The 18,055-nt window shown below is 35.7% G+C and overlaps 1 protein-coding gene across 1 annotated transcript; it reads left to right on the top strand.

Moving 5' to 3' along the window:
- The first annotated feature begins 9,522 nt into the window (after nucleotides 1–9,522).
- On the top strand, nucleotides 9,523–10,491 carry LOC149016418 (E3 ubiquitin-protein ligase ATL31-like). Its single transcript, XM_089156753.1, has one exon. The coding sequence runs from the start codon at nucleotides 9,523–9,525 to the stop codon at nucleotides 10,489–10,491; it is 969 nt and encodes a 322-aa protein (XP_089012879.1).
- The last annotated feature ends 7,564 nt before the right edge of the window (nucleotides 10,492–18,055 follow it).

Genomic DNA, 18,055 nt, shown 5'->3' on the forward strand with positions numbered 1-18,055 from the left:
TTTCATGGAGCAAGTAACAGTTTTAATTAAGATGAAATTTGGATTTGGGTTTATGAATCAGGAGTACTCATCCCAAATTCAATCAATTTTGGTTTATTTCGACCAATTTAATTTACTCATTTTCTAGTTGGTTTAACACTTTTGCTTGTTTTGTTTTGTTAAAATTCTGTAGATATTGACCCAAGACCTCTAAAAAAGGGGTTGGTTTGGTTGAAGTAACATTGATGTAAGGTTTGGTAGAAAGTGAGGCTGAGAGGTTGAAGTTGGAATGGATTGTTTGGTTGGAAGTAAACTTGATGTCATTTGTGTTTTTCTGAACTGTGTTTGATGTCATGTATTGGACTCATACAGTAAATTGTCCTTAAAGCTAGTGCAGGTTTACCATATGATTTTCATCCTAGGTAAATATTATTAAGCACACTGGAAACCTGTAGAAATTTGCAGTACATTGCAATTTGGAAATTTTGATTCACTTTTGGCTGTTTTGGTTCAATTTGTGTTCAACTAACCAGTCTCTGATTTTCAAAGAGAGATGCAAAAGGGAGGATTAATAATTTGCTGGATACTTACATATATATTACAAATGGTTTTCTTCCTGGTAATTACTTGTTAACAGATTGCATGGTTCGAAAAAGTCTATGATGATTTATAGCTATATTTGTTGGTTTTTTTACATGCTCACTCATGGAATTTGATGGTTATATGTACCACTGCTCCCAATGACAAAGTTCATTTAGTTTTTCTTCTATAAAATGGAGGTACCTCATAGTGTTCCTAGTTGGATATATATATGCTTAAATCTAACAGAATTCTGAAAGCCAAGAGAAATCTGTAGAGTTGAAAGCTCAATGCATTTGAATTCTGTTAGGACCCTAGGGATGAGGCCTTGTGGAATGAGGGTTAATTAGGGTTACCCTAGGGATGAGGTCTTGTGGAATGAGGGTTAGTTAGGGTTATTTGAGATAATAAATAGAGGGAAAGAGGGAAGAGAGAGGAATCGAATTTTGGAGAGTCTTGTGGGCAGCCGTAGGCTGAGGGAACACCGTGAGGTGTGGGGGTGACTGGCTACCATAGAAACCAGTGTTATCTTGTTATTTCTGACATTCTTGTATGACTTTTTGGGAAATATTATTAGGGTTACATCAATTGGCATCAGAGCTGTAATCGATCCAGGGAGATGATGGCACTACCTTCGTTTTCTGGTGAAGGAGGAGTTCAGAGATGGATTTTAGAGGTTCTTCTCTTCTTCTGGGAGAACCAGATCGAGGAAGAGCAATGGTTGGGGGTATCGATCCAACATCTTGAAGGAGAGGCACTTGACTGGATCTATCACAAGAATTGGACGGCATTTTCTTGGACAAGATTCAAAGAAGCCCTGAGGTGTGAGTTTAGCGAACTGACATCAAATTTGGAGATAGACAACAACCAGGTTGAGAAGTATCGAATGAAGGATGAAGTACTGCCGGCTACGGAAGTCACGCATCACCAAACGTGGAGCAAAAAGATGAAGATAGGATTGAGTGAAGATACCTACCAGACCAGAGTGGAGGAGCAATATTCTGCTATAAAATCGAGATGCAGTGAAGTGAAGAAGCATATAAGGAGGCCAGGTACAATCAACGGCAAGTTGCAGGCGGCCAAAAATTCTATTCGCAGGAAAGGAAGAAGACAATGGAGTTTTAGGGTTTTTGAGGTTGGTTCGGCTCAACCCAAACCGGTCAATCAGTTTGGTTTAAACATTAAGGGCCAAGGAGCTTCTAATTCGGGCCCAATTTAGGTATGCTTAGAATCAGATTTAGAGCTCAAGAGATCCAAGTTCAAAGATTGGGCAGTACGTTTTCCTAAGAAACCCCCTTGGGCCCAACCCATTCCATTAATCCCCAGCCCATCGTATTTCATTAACTCAATATCCAACCCATATTTGTTAACCCATGATTTTAAGTGTTCATGTCTAGCCCATTTAATAGAATTATTTTGGGCCCATTATAGTTTCATAACCCAAAACCCAATCCCTACAATCAAACCAACGATCAGCCCATTACTCTTCACCCATGGGTTTAAGTATTTGGACCTTACTCATTTTCATCATCACTCATGGGCCTGACCCATTTCGTATACCCAAAATCCAAGCCTTTTAAGCATTACTTTAAACCCAAATAATTCAAACGGGTCAAAACCCAAACCCAAATTAAGCCTGAACCAAGAACTTGCTAGAAAATGGTTCAACCGAACCAACAAGTTGGGGAACCATCGTCTTCAACCTCTGAACTTCAGAATAGAAAGGGAGGCGGCAACGTTGGGGCTGCAGCGACTGAGGAAAATCCATCGTCTTCCAACAGCTGCACGCAGGCTCCTTGAGATGCAGCGGTGCGATGGGGATTAATTTGGTTGCAAAAAAAAAAAAAAAACGCTCCAAATCTGATTTTGAGCAGTGGGTGTGTTATTCAACCTGGGACGATATTGAATTACTACGGTTGCGGCACCATCATACGACTAAACTTCAACAATTCCATCACCTTGGGGACAAGGTGATTTTTGAAGGGTCAGTAGTGTTAGGACCCTAGGGATGAGGCCTTGTGAAATGAGGGTTAGTTAAGGTTACCCTAGGGATGAGGCCTTGTGGGATGAGGCCTTGTGGGATGAGGGTTAGAAACCAATGTTATCTTGTTATTTCTGGCATTCTTGTATGAATTTTTAGGAAATATTATTAGGGTTACATCAAATTCTTTCACATGTTTCACCCTGGTTCAATATGATAAGCTATTAAGAGTATGGTTTATCATATGGTTATTATAGAACATCTTCCATGTATTATTACTTTTCATTTTCTATTACTGATCAGTTCAGATTGAATTATAAAATTTCAAAGAACACCTGATGTATTTTATGCTTTTTAATTGCTAAATCAGCATGCCAAATTTTTGTATTGAATGATGTGAAAGGTAAGAATCCCAATTCCTTTAGTTTCAACGTTTGCCTCTTGGATTACTAAGATTTGAGTTTATTCCAATGATCATTTTTGTATTGAATCAATATTGCATTTATATGTTTGGATTGCCTATTTTCCATTGATAGCAAGTATTAAGCAAGCAACCTTGGCAAGAATGGCTTTACAACTTGAAGGCTTGATTGATGTGACCAGAAGAGCTCCAGAGTACAACTGAATGACAATCTTTTCTGGATCACTAAACCAGGATATTTTTTGAGCCTTCTACACTTCATCATGGTCATGGTAAATCCTTTGTAATTTCAAAAGAATATAATCCCAGTTTTGTTGATGCTTCATCTCAGATTTATTTTTTAGGGTCAGCCTTTTTCATTGTAGAATGCATTTGAGCTTCATTCTAGTTTTTATATTTCTAATTTTAATACTAGTAATTTGTTTGTGTCATAGCTACTTGACATGACAACTCTATTTTATGGATTTTTAGCTCAATTGGTAGAGCACTTGAAACATAAACATGTATCAAGAGATGGTGGTTCAAATCCACCAAGATTCTTTTGATTCAATGATGAATTTGAAAAATACATGACAAAGATTAAATCTTAGTTTGTTAATATTTTGTTTGAACATGTTTAAAATTTCATGTCGGTACACGATTATATCCTAACTCAAATATTCATATTTAAACTTATATTTAAGCTATTAGAGTTTAACCATCTTGTATGTAATTTGTTCAAGTTCAAATAAATAGTGTCTAAATATGACTGAAAAAATGTAAATGTGTCTAATTTTTTTTAGCTAGTATTATTAAAAAAGAAAAAAAGAAATGAATAATGGACACAAAAATGTTTGCCAAATAAGATTTTATGCCCATTTTGTCAATGGCATATGCCAATTCTATTTTTACCAAACAAGATTTTTATTTGGTTTCTTGCACAAATGGGCACAGGCACACTAAAAGTTGATTCTCACCCATTTGGGCAAGAAACATCAAGAATCATTGTCAAACAACCCCTTAGAAACTAGTCATGCTAGTCCACCATCATCTTGCTAGTCCATCACCATCATCACCAACCATAGAATTAGGATGAGCTGGAGACAACAATTTTTAATTATGTTTTTCCCACAACCACCTTGCTAGTCCATCACCATCATCACCAACCATAGAATTAGGATGAAATAGAGAATAATTTTTTAAGTTTATCTTTTCAACCAACCCTCTGCTATTTTTTTATTTTTTTTATTTTGAGTTTTTTTTCACGATGCTTACTTAAGTTTTATCTAAATTATAAATTTTAAAATTATAAAAAAAAAAAATAAATTTTTTTTTATAATTTTTAAAAAAAATTTTAAAATTTATAAAATTTAATATTTTTTTTTTTTATTTAAAATAAATATTTTTATTTTTTTTTTTTATATAAAAAAAAAAAAAATAATAAAAAAAAAAAAAAAAAAAAGAAAAAAAAAAAAAAAAAGAAAAAGGAAGAAGAAGAAGAAAAATCTCCTTAGGTTTTGAGATTGAAGAGGAAACAAAGTGGATTTGAAAAACTTAGTTTTAGATGTTAATCTGAAAACCTAACAAGGGGCTTTCGAAAGGATCCTTCACCATGATGACCAATGCATTTCCACCACTACAACGCATGCATGCAAACACCATTATTTCTAAAGAAGAAATCCAAAATAGTAGGATCAATGAAATCTCTGGTTTCTTTGCTACTGTAAATTAGAATCTGAGAGTAGAGAAAGATTTATATATATTTTTATATAAAAAATAAAAAATAAATTTTTTTTTTTTTTTTTTCCCCCCCCTCCCCCACAAAAAAAGCCGCGGGGGCCGCCCCAACCACCCCGAAGGGGGTAAAAAGAAGGGGGGGGGGGGAGGGGTTTTTTTTGGAGGGGGGGGCGGGGGGGAAAAAGGGGGGGGGTTTTGGCCCCCCTTTAATATAAAGAATATATATATATATATATATATATATATATATATATATATATATTTTTTTTTTTTTTTTTTCTAAATTGAATTTCCAGATTCAAAACAGAGAAGTGTTTCAGAAATTAAAAATCTAGTTCTCATTTCAGAAAGGTTTCAGAAATTAAAAACTTCAAATCCAGTTCTCGTTCTCTCCATCATCAATTTTCCTAGTTCTTGAATACAAGACATTTTCTCCTCTACCAACTTTGCCAGGTTAAAAATATCCAAAACCTATTAGGGTTAGGGTTTAAGCATAATGTTGTTTAAACTTTAAAGCATTACACCCTGGGTATCTAGATTAGAATACACAGACCATTGCTTCCAGCTAATATTTATAGACCAACACTAGGTTTTACGGTTAGTCGGACTCTCCCTTAAAGCCCCATTACACTGTTAGATCGTAATTGATCCAATGGCCTATATTAGAACATACGTTAGGTATAACTCAAATACCTCAACCATATATGAGTATGACTTAAATACCTCAACAATCTCCTCCTATGTTCTACATATGGCTCTTAGCGTTAGTTCTAGAAATGTAATGTTCAAATTCAATACAGAATCATTCATAACTTTCCAAAGAGAATAGTATTCAATAAAATCCAAAAGAACACTTTGAATCAAAACATGAGTTTAGAACAAATTTAAACATAGTCTAATTAGAAATTCTTCTTGGAATTGAATTACTTATTCTCACAAAGAACAATACAATTGTTCCTTACATCCTTGAATAATTTACTTATAAAGTGAATCATCGCCGTCGAGATTCATCCTGACAGCTTTGATTGATTTTACTTGTCAAGTAAATCTTTCTATCAAGCCATAGGATTGGATTCGCTCCTCCATTTTTGCCATCCATTGTAAATTTATCAAAACATGAATTTCATAATATATGAATTCAATTATTTGCATAAGTATCTAGTTCAATCAAAAGAACTTAGTACAACCGATATGATGACTGAAAATCATTCGCATTCTCATCAAGTTTCTATACAAGAACAAAATCTAAATGGTTTCTTTTACAAAAAACCATTCCATGTTTCTATTTGGAATGTTAGAGTTATCATGTCCAACATGGTTATTGGTTATATCATCAAATTTGGAATGATAAACCTTTTTATGGAAAGCATATCATTAGATGTGAAATGATATAAAGATAATAATAACATCATCGAAACATATAAACAACTTTCATATTCCTTGTTTGGAATAATAAGATAATTAAATAGTCATACAAAGGTTGCTATATCATCATTGTGGAATGATTTCACAAACCTCTATACTCCAGAATCCTGCAAAATTATCTGAAATATGTAAATTATCATGAATGTGAACTATGACTAGTTGAAATTCAAACAATTCAAAATAACATAGAATTGGATTAAGGCTTATCTATCTTTATGGTCTTTAACCCCATCTCCCCCACACTTTTGATTGTTCGATTTGTTCAATCCCTTTGTAAGGGCATCTATCATGTTCTATATTGATCACACATCAACTAAAGTGATCACTTATTGTTCTATTAAATAATTCAGCACAACCTGCATTAGCCTAATTTGTCTCATCTTACCATTAAAGAGTGAGGTATTAGCTATCATTGTTGTTGCTGCTTGAATATCACAAAACAAATCTTTAAGTTAATCAAAGGAATATTTAGGACCAGATCTTTTATCGACTCTCTGCCTTATCTCTTCCTGAGGCTAAATAATATAATTCTAATTCTATAAAAGATAGAACTCAAAACAATATAAGTTCATCTCTTGGATTTCTTTTCAACAACCATTTCACCTTGTGTAAAAATAAGAACTAGTTGATGTTTCTATTTTTTAGCATTAATATGCATCAGAATTATCCTTCCAAAATTTGAGGATGTCAAATTTAGAGAAGAACATAGTTTAAAGTACCCTTAAGATATCTCATTAGCTTTGTAAAGACAAACCAATACTCTCTACTAGGATTCCTAGTTAATCAACTAGGTTATGTCCGGCTTAATGCAACTTATTGCATACAAGAGATTACCAATCAATTTAGAATGATCTAACTAATTCACAGGTTTACCATCATTCTATACAAGCTTTTGTTATAATCATTTGATGTCTCTATTGGTTTATATCCATTGTATCCTCATCTTGGAAATAGTTTTTCAATATAATTAGATTGGCTAAGGGTAATTCTTTGCCTAGAAAAACTTACTTTCATGCCAGGAATGGTGTTTACAACACCAAGATCCGTCATATCAAATTCTTTAGCTAAGGTTTCTTTGATATCACTTATTACAAAATGATTAAAATCAAGAATCAACATGTCATCTATATATAAGCAAATAATTATGAACTTATTTGACATAGACTTATAGTAAAGACATTTATAAGAGTCGTTACTCATTTGAAACCCAAAGTTATTTACTTATTTTGTCATATTTTTTGTGTCATAATTTAGGTGCTTATTTAATATCAAAAGACTAAATTAATTTATAGTATTTATGTTCGAAACCTTTCATGACATACCCTTCAAGTTTGTTCATGTAGGTTTTATAATTAATATATTCTTTGTCCATATCATTCAATCTATCAGAATCCATAAAATTTAAAACCGATATGAATAACTTGATATGATACAAAAAACTTAGAGACATGTCATTTTTATTTACAAGACCAAGAATCATAAGACTGAATAAAAAACACGTTAGTGTTCTATAGAACAAATTTAGACTCTTTCATCTAAATTTTGTTTTCTCTTTCTTGCATTGATTTTATACCCAATGAATATCTCTAACTTGGTCAGGTTAATTGAACACATATCTCCATTCATATGTTCTCTCTCTTCACGTCCCTTTTTTTTTCAAAAAAAAAAAAATGTAAGGGGCCATGTGTCCCCCCTTCCCCGGCCCATACACATAGACACAAATTTTGAAATGTCCCCCTCCCTTTTCCGATTTCTTCCCTCTTGCCCCCTTTAATGTGTGAAATATTATTACTTGGCCCCACCCTAACGAGAAAAATTTCAGCTTCAAAGAAAATGGGCAGAAAAGTCATTTTGTTTAATTTGTGTGCAATATAAATATTTGCCCCCTTCCCAGATGTTAAACCCTAGCTCCACATCAACATGAAACTATTCTATGTAACTCAATAAATACCTCTTGTTTGGTTTATCAACTAGGACTCATCCATGTAGGCTCTATGTCTCTCGTGTCTCTTGTATACCTAATCTCTTGTGTCACCATAACTTTATACTAGTCTTCATTATAAATTATAATTAATTCTAAATAATATTTTAGTCAGAAAATGATGTTAAAATGGATCAAATTTGTCCTTTCATGCCTCTTGTTTGTTTTTTCCCCTTTTTTAACCCTCATCCATTTTAGTCATCAGTTGAAAACCAAGTTTCTCACAAACAAATCATTTGAGTCAACTCAAAACCCCCAGCCTAGGGGATGTTGGGGGGAGGAGTTTCTCACAAACAAATCATTTGAGTCAACTCAAGATCCACAGTCTAGGGAATGCAGGGGGGAGGTGTCATCATTTTAGTCTTCGATTGAAAGCCAAGTTTATCAAAAACAAATCATGAGTCAACTCAAGACCCACAGGCCCAAGGGATGGTTAGGTTGGGGGCGGGTGTGAAGCGTTGTGTCAAACTTAAGGCCTCCATGAATTCTCTTTCTCTATATAGAAGGTTGTCAGTATTTTACCAAAAGCACATCTACGAATCATGTAAAATCCTCAAACTTACAAAATAGCCAAAATTGATTAATAGGTTGGTTTTTTTTTTTTAATTATTTTTTTATTTTTAATTTAATTTGTAATCCTATACGATCAAAACTCACCACCACTTTCCTAGCATCAGTCCACCATCATCACCAACTGCACTGCCACGTATACCATCCTCTTTGGGTCACTGCCCTCCTACATTACCCTTTATTAAGGATATTAATATATATAAGTTTTTATTGTTATCAAACTATCAAATTATCCTTTGATTATTCCTTATGAACATTCGAACTGAAAAGAAGATCTGCACCAAATCTAACAAAATCTTGTACCAAAAAAATCTAACTAAGTGAAAATTATGTAATTAATATAATTTTAAGAAATAATCTACACCCGTCACCTGAGTTACATTTCCAAAATCCATCCAAGAATCCTTGTCACGCAGTGATGTTAATAAACTATTTTCTTATAAGGAAAAAAAAAAATTCTTTGGCTTTTTGCTCCTAATAATCCTTCCACCAGTCGTCTGTGTTTAAGGTAGAACTGAAAATGCAGGAAGGAAAAAGTGAATATAAAAAAATTGGAATGGATTTCTTGTCAATTAATTAGATAATACTGAACGTCTGTAATACTGGTTAGCAGCGAAGTTTTGTCCTAAGAATATCCATATTCACACTGTTACCCCTTCGATTAGTACAAAAGTTCACAATCAGCAGCACAAAAACCCAGTTACCAATCATAAGTTTCTGCTATCACTTGTGAAAAACCCAATTACCAATCATAAGTTTCTGCTATCACTTGTGAAAAACCCAGTTACCAATCATAAGTTTCTGCTATCACTTGTGAAAACCCAGTTACCAATCATAAGTTTATGCTATTACTCGTGAAGAAACAAATCGATGCAGAAGCGTAATCAACGTTCGATCTTTGGCCTTTGTGGTCGTATTCTAGCAGGCCCCAGAGTAATCATCTGCATCTACTTGTTTGGGTCGTTACCTTACGCGAATGCACAGAACAACAGCCAACAGCAAGCCGTCGTAAGCGTCAATTTCGGCTATTTGGGCATCACACTCATCTTTGTTTTTGGTTGTTTCTTCCTCTTCTTTGTCGCCGGTTGCATCGGCTGCTTCAGAAGCGATGGAAGCATTAGTTTTCATGGCGGACAAGCCGTTATCTCAAGAGTAGGAAATCAAGGCCTTGAGCCCACCGTGATCGAGGGGTTCCCAACCTTCACTTACGCGTATGTGAAAGGTCACAAATTGGGTAAAGCAATTCTGGAATGCGCCGTTTGCTTGACCCAGTTCGAAGATAAAGATACGATTCGATTGCTGCCCAAGTGTGATCATGTCTTCCATCCCGAATGCATTGATGGTTGGTTATCGAACCACTCAACCTGCCCAGTCTGCCGAGCTAACCTCGTTCCTGCACCTTGTGAAATCTCAACAACTATAAACGAAGAACCACATGAGGTTGCACTGGAAGTAACAGTGGCACCGGAGGTGATTAGCCAAGACTCCATGCAGAACCTGCCACCGCGTTATGCTGGGAGATTTCCACGGTCTCATTCGACGGGTCACTCGCTGGTTCAATCGGAAGAAAATTTCGACCGGTTCACCCTTCGATTGTCATACGACGTGAGGAAGCAAATCATGAACATGAGGCAACTGAGCTGGTCTGAGAGCATGGTGACGTTTCCAGGACTGATGAGTCCAAGAATGGGTTACCGGAATACCGGCGAAAGTAGTGGTAGAAGAGAGAAATCGACCGGAGGAGACTCTGGAAGCCTTCTTCATGAAACCCTACTGTCGTCGATAGTGTGCACGAAAGCCGCCAAAAGTATAGCATCGTTGACTCCATCTCCTGTTTGAGTTACCAATTGCTGGATGGATCACGTTTTTCTCATTCAAACTACTTGTAAATTAAATAGAAAAAATACATTATTAGAATATTAAAAATAAAAACATTAAAAAAATCGTACATAGATTTTCCGCAATGATGGGGAGACCTGTTCAGTTCTTTCAAAACATTTCATAGGTTTTTCTTTTCTTATTTAGAATTTTTTATTTAAGGTTTCGTGACTGTATCACCTTGTGAACTCGTAAGTTCTCTTTAGAGCTTCTCATTCTTTAACTCATGTAAGTTATGTTTCTTTCTATATTTTAAATTTTAAGTTAATGTTTAAAGTATTGGTTTCAAGTATCGTATCGGTCAGGTGATTTTAAAAGACGTATCGTCTTGTATCGAATATTGTATCGTTCTGACTAATGTATTTTAGTGTAATTCAATGAAGAGACGTATATCGGTTGTGTCAGATATGTATCGTTGATATCGTGGGATCAGCTTGGGTCAAATATGGATACGCATCGATTCAAATATCGTTTGGAGTCATTTTATACTAAAACGTGAATCAGATATTTTAAACATTGCTTTAAGCTTCCAAAGAGCAAATAATTTTATCTATGAATGATAAATTTGCATGTGTGATTGTGTTTACGTAGACATAACGAATTCACCCAAAAAAATGTAAAGAGATAATGATGATAAACCTTGGTAGAAAGCAAGTTATGACACAAGATTTGTGAAATGAGATCATTCCATCATTTGGTCTAATATTTAATTATTTGCTAATAATTTATTTATTTCAGCTAATAATATTATTATCAAATCATTAACCAGCAAATTATACATTATTTTTCAAGTACGTCCGTAACATTATTCCACTAGTCAAGATTTTATGTTTGAAAATTCTAATCTTATCCCATTCTCAAGGGGTTAACGTAGGTGGTACTACTAAAAGTTATCCTTATATTTTTTTTCGACCCCAGAAAGAACTACCCTAAATGACAGAGATTACATTTATAGAATACATCTTGTTTTTGCATCTGTAAGACCATCTCTATATAATTATTCCCTAACAATTTATCTATTTCAAATAAACATTCTTAATTAACAAATTATATATTCTTGTTTCTAAGTACATCCATAACATTATTCCACCATTCTCCAATTTTTAATATCATTAATTAGGAAATAAAATGATGTTAAATTACTTGAAGCAGGGAGGTTTACTTCTGTTTCTTCTTACGCCATTTCATTGGTAGCTGCCAACAGGGGAAGCAGAAACATTTCATTGATCTAGGTGTCAACTTGAGCAGCAACGAAGTTTTATCGTAAGAGTATATGATGTACGTATGACGTTTCTCACATAAAAGCTTGTAAATTGTCAGCATAAAACCCTAATCAGGCAAGTCTCATGAGGCATGCTGAAGATTTCCAACTATTACTCCTGAAGAGCAAATTCATGAAGAAGCATAGTCACTGTTCGATCCTTGGCTTGTTTGGGCATAGTCTAGCAGGCCAAGATGTACTTATCTGCATCTACATGTTCGTCATTGGCACTGGAGGTCACTCTCTGGTTTGTCCAAGAGAAATGTCAATTTTAATCTCCTGGGTGATGTACCTATTCTACATAGTCTCTTCTTCTTATTGTTTATCTTCATCGTTATTGCTCTCTCTTTGTGTCGGTATACATGTATGTATATATAATTATGAGCGAGGTTTTAAAGTTTTGTGAAACCTTATTGTTGAAACTTGAACGTACTGATTTGAAGATTGAAGAGTTGAGTTCTTTATTATTCTGCTGTGTAATATCTTTATGATTATTTGGGTCCTAATTTGATTACTTGGACTTCTGAAAAACTACTTAGGGTCTCCAAGTCTAGCAGATGCTGAAAACAAAGGTGTTAGCAAACACTATTTTTGAGTTACTTTGGCTCCAATATTTGCTTCCTGAGGTTGGCTATCCTCTCTCTTGCCCTCCGAACATTTGGTGTGTTAATGTTGGTGCTATTTAACTCTCTTGTATCACTGTAACCTTTGTCAAGTATTTTTTTTTATATATTATAACTGAATGTCAATGAATATTATAGTCACGAAAAAAAATATTAAACTGGATCAATTTGGTTCTTTCACGTTAAAGACCATGAGTTAGGGTTAGAGAGACATGTTTTTGGGTGATGGAGAGAGAGAAAAAAAAAGTGGGAGAGAGAGAGAGAGAGAGAGAGAGAGAGAGAGAGAGAGAGAGAGAGAGAGAGAGAGAGAGAGAGAGAGAGAGAGAGAGAGAGAGAGAGAGAGAGAGAGAGAGAGAGAGAGAGAGAGAGAGAGAGAGAGAGAGAGAGAGAGAGAGAGAGAGAGAGAGAGATGTAGAGTTTTACGTGGTTCGGTTGATATCTGCAACTTATGTCCATCGGAATGTGATTTGCTTCTTTAAGATTGACTGTAGTATAGATTACATATTTATAGTTACAATAGTCCTACTGAACATTAATCTTGGACTCTAACTCTACAGTTTGAATTACTCAAGTTATCTATTTGTGTTTAGTATGAACTATGTCTCTTGTGTGTTTGAGTGCAACTCTGAGTCTGATCCACTTGTAGATAAGATGTAATCTGTCGGAGTCATTTGAGTAGTTGAGTTTGAGTCTGGTTCTTGAAGTCTTGCACTCATGGAGATAGTTGAGTTTGAGTGGATTTCTTGAAGCCTTGCACGCATGGAGTAGTGGTGGCTAGGGCAACCCTAGATTCGGCTAGGGTTGTCTATGATTTTCCTGTTTTGCCCTTAACTGCAAAAGACCATAATTATCCTTAACATTTCACGTCCCTTGTTTGTTTTTTATTTTTCTTTCTTTGTCTATTTTTGTTGTCATTTGAAAACCAAATTTATCACAAAATAGATTATTTGAGTCAACCCTATACCTACACCCCAGGAGATGATTGGGGGGGGGGGGGAGAGGGTGGAAGTTGTCTATTTTAGTCGTATTGTGAAAACTAAATTTATCATAACCAAATCATTTGATTCAACTCAAGACCCATAGTCCCAAGGGATGGTGAAAGGGAGGGGGGATTTGGAGGAATAGAGGTTTGTACACAAGATTTCCTTGAATTTACTGTGTCTATATAGGAGATTACCACTACTATACTAGAAGTACATATAAGAATCACGAAAACATACCAAGTTTACAAAAAGAAATAAATTAAAAATAGTTTATTTTAATTATTTTTATATTTATAATTCTATACAATCATCACTCACCAAAGTTCAACAATTTTTGAACCCCCACCACCCTCAACCTACCATTAGCCAGTATTTACCCTTGATAAGTTGAAGTCACCTGATCCCATGGCTACAAATCTCTATATTTCATAGGGGGTATGTGACTCAGATTCCAAGTGTGGAATTCATGTCAGGTTCAAAGCTATCCCCACCCAAATCCACGTAGGTAGCAAATTTAAACTCCCAATAACCTATCTCTTCCCCTTGTTAACCATCCATCTTCTTATTTTACTCCCAAGCCATGTACTCATGGTGCCCCCATCATTAGTCAGCAATCTTCAGCGGTTTCTTATATGGAAGCATGCCAATTTAATATATAAAAAAATACTTATCTTTCTCTAGACAAAAAATATATATGTTACTTCAGCATTAATTTGTTAGTGATTGTTCAATAGTCTCTACATGAAAGAGAAACTCTTGCTTTTCATGACCCATGAATTATGAAAAATAATAGTGACTTTGGAGATGAGGAAGGGGACCGCATGCTGAATTGGTATTGAGGAAACCTTTTATGTATTAGCATATAATTACTTTGATAGGCAAACAATAATTATGCATCTAAAATAAAATACTTTTATTTATTTATTTTGGAATTTGATGTTCATCCGGGTCAGTTCGCACGCACTTGACTAAATTTTTAGGAAAGCTGTATATAATTAATATAGGCGGGGCTTCGCCTCTGACCTTGAGGGAATGTTAAAGTTCAAGCTAACTTGTGAAAGTAGTAGAAACCTAACACCTAGCAAGGATGATGTTAGTAATGAAGAAAGTCATAGAACTTTGAAGAAAACCATACAATTTTGAAGAAAATGGAAGAACCTTGAAGAAGCTCATAGGACTCTAAAGAAAGATGAATCTTGAAAATTTTTTTTTTTTTTTTATTTTATTTTTTTAATAAAAAAAAAAATAAAAAAAAAAAAATATATTTTATAATAAAATTTTTTAAAATTTTAAAAAAAAAAAAAAAATTCAAAAAAAATAATAAAAAAAAAAAAAAAAAAAAAATTATAAAAAAAAAAAATTTTTTTTTTTTTTTTCGAAAAGGCCCCCCCCCCCCCCCCCCGCACCCTATCCTGCATCCCGGAGTGTATCCCCCAGATCGTGTTCGGTGATCCCTCCCCTAACATACATATCTGAACATCATCAGTGCGGAAGTAAATCATAGATCCAATAAAGAAAGAATGAATCATAAATAATTAGAATACTAAATATCATCGGTTCCTGTGCGGCATCCCACTTTACCCCGGGTAGCTCTGTAACTGCACCTAATCCCGCGTACTTGGGTACTTTGTTCTCCACTTTATGCAACATCCTTGTAAGTGTAAATCTCATAAATGCCGCGCTTCCACTCAATGGTCGGACTGCATCGACGGCTACCACCCGCGATCTTCGGGTAATTGTGGTCCGCATCACCTTCCCGGAGTATGCCTCTTCGCCTTGCGCTTCTTCATGGGACCGTCATAGTACTCGACTGCGGATAGTCTAACAACATTGTATAATAAAGGAATGAGTTTCAAAGAAACTCAAGAAGGCGCTTAAAATCCATAATAACATAAATGGCGGATTCCGAACAAACATAATGCAATATGATATGAGACAAACAATGAATGAATGAATCTAACTCTATGTATGCTGGTCTCTATTGGCGGACATGCTTTAAGTCATAACACCGTACTTCTTTAGGAAAGTCCACTCACATCCTCAACCATTTGATATCTTGGATTCTCTCACGGATCATTTCACCGGTCTCGGCGCCGATTGGTATGGGTCCTTCATCCCTCGGACAAACCTTGGTAGGGGGTTAAGTCAACACACTCTCTCACAACCATTTGGTATAAGTCCTGCGCATGTCGGGTAAAACCTAGCCAAATGCAAGTCTTCTACTTAGTTACATCAAGTCAGATCCGGATACTTCCATTCCTCGTCCCACGATCCTTTCCGGTATCCTTCACACTAGAGTCGCGTATCCTATGGCACCGACCCTCGGACTACGGACTCATCAACCCTATTGATCATCCACATATGGTAACGGAAGCTCTCACGTCCTCTCATGGGTTGGTTACCGGTCTTAGCGCCCGTGAGCCCAAGTCTAATCATATGCAACCCTACCAATAAATGGCCCCCACAATGTGATTCCTGTCCTCTCACGGGTTGGTTACCGGTCTTGGCGCCCATGAATCCCCATTGCTACCACGGGTCGTTCGGTCTCAATACCCCTCCGATTAGGGTCCACATAACCGGACATCCTAGCCAAACACTACTAGACAATCCTAGATATGTCATCCAACGGTTTAGGAAGGTGTCCAGAGGGCATCTCCGGAAACATCCCATAATATTCCCGTAGTAGTCCAGGACGAGTGTCGAAAGGACACCTCTCCTTTCCAAACCATACTTAAGCATACACATGCATCAATTCATATCATCACATATATGGTAACTTCATATATGGAAAGAAATCAATAATTACAATCATTTGTATAACATTGGTAAGTAAATCATACATGAATCAATTTAATATAAATAAGTAATGCTACCGTAATCAAAGTTATGCAACAGTAGTATATCATTGTAAGAATCTAATTTAGGAATCATATCTATGATATTCAAATATAGAAACTAGATTCATGCTATCTATGTAATTAAGGAAATAACCATCCTTACCTTTTATAACTCCAAAGGAATCCTAAGAAATCAAGTAAGATCTTGGCAAACTTGAGAAGAAGGTCCTAAACAAGTATATACAACATATTAGGAAAGATCCCTAACAGAAAAGATATCAAAACATCCAAGCGACCAAATCCAGTTGCTTCTCTCATTGGTCGAGTGGATTGGTCGTGGTCCATCGCCAATGCACATAGCCTATAAAATCGGTTTTAAGATATGAAATCCATTTGGTGGTTCAAAGGGTACTAATCAAGGGGTAGACTACATCGTAGTATTCTAACAAATAGGGGACCTCAAAACACTAATCCAATCAAGGTATCAAGATCCAAATTAGGAAACAAAAAGTTACCATAATTAAATCAATCATGGATCTTGATGAATTTGAAATAGAAAACAAAGACAAGAATAATAGGAGGATGGATCATTGCTTTCAGGTGAAGGTATCATGAAAACATACATAGATCTTCCTGGAATAAGGCTTAGAAGCATAAATTTAAATAAGGAAACAAAACCTACCATATATGTAACTACCATGCATCATGAAGAACACATAGTATGGTAGAAGAGAACAACTAGAAATCTATAGATTATGGATCATGGAAAGAAAACACAGGAATTAACTACTAACATGATCAACATAGAAGATCCAAAGAGATCGGAATTCGATTAGAGTTTAATCAAAGATTAGATCATGGTTTGATCATGATTCCTTCAAAAGCTTGCAATGATCTGGTTAAGATCTTGTTCTAGCCTCAAATCCTTAGGATGATCATGAGAACATGTTCGAGATGTTTGCACGAGAATCGCATCTCTTCCACTGTCTCAACTCAAAAGGAAAGAAAACAAAGATGGAGGAGAAGAAGAGAGAGTAAACATACCTTTTGATGCAAAAGAAGAGTTTCGCGAAGATCCGTCAAGAAAACACCAAGGATGCAAGAGAGATGACTTGCGGGTCTTTGGTTCGTCCGGGTTTGGAGGCAGCAATACAAGTGGACTCGATTGGACTTAATAGAGCAAGAACAACCTAATTGCCAAAGACACACTCATTGGTCGAGTGGATTGGTCGCGGCCCATCGACCAATCGGTCGCCTGGAGCCCGGGGAATTGAAGGCCCGATCAATCCAATCCTGGGGTTTTGCACACGTCGTGACTTACCTAATAGGTAGAAATGCCTTCAAACCAAGATGAGGCCTCCAGTCCATCCTTTAGATCTTCTCGGGGTTCGCCTAAATGACCTCATCATCACTTTGATGGTTCGCCGCCCAGTCCTCTGGGTGGCCCGGCTTCTTACTTTCTTCGGGTCTCGGCCTCCGGTTTCCGGTCGGTTGGCTGTTTATCAGCTTAGAGAGAGAGAGAGAGAGAGAGAGAGAGAGAGAGAGAGAGAGAGAGAGATAGTTTTTAGAAAATAAAGGTGTTGCAAAACTTCAGTTTTAAATAAAGGAAAGGTGAGAGAGAGAACCTTTTTAGAAATAAAGGTGTTGCAAAACTTCAGTTGTAAGTAAAGGTGTTGTAAAACTTCAGTTGTAAGTAAAGGTGTTGCAAAACTTCAGTTGTGTGTAAAGTTTCTTTGTTTTTAGTACAGTTCTAGTTTTTTCAAATATGTTTCTTATGAGTATATTTTTGTGATTGGGTTATACCAGCACTCTGATTCGCTA

This window comes from Hakea prostrata, chromosome 5 (assembly GCF_041222555.1).
Source record: "Hakea prostrata isolate BN-2017 chromosome 5, UWA_Hpros_2, whole genome shotgun sequence".
Lineage (NCBI taxonomy): Eukaryota > Viridiplantae > Streptophyta > Magnoliopsida > Proteales > Proteaceae > Hakea > Hakea prostrata.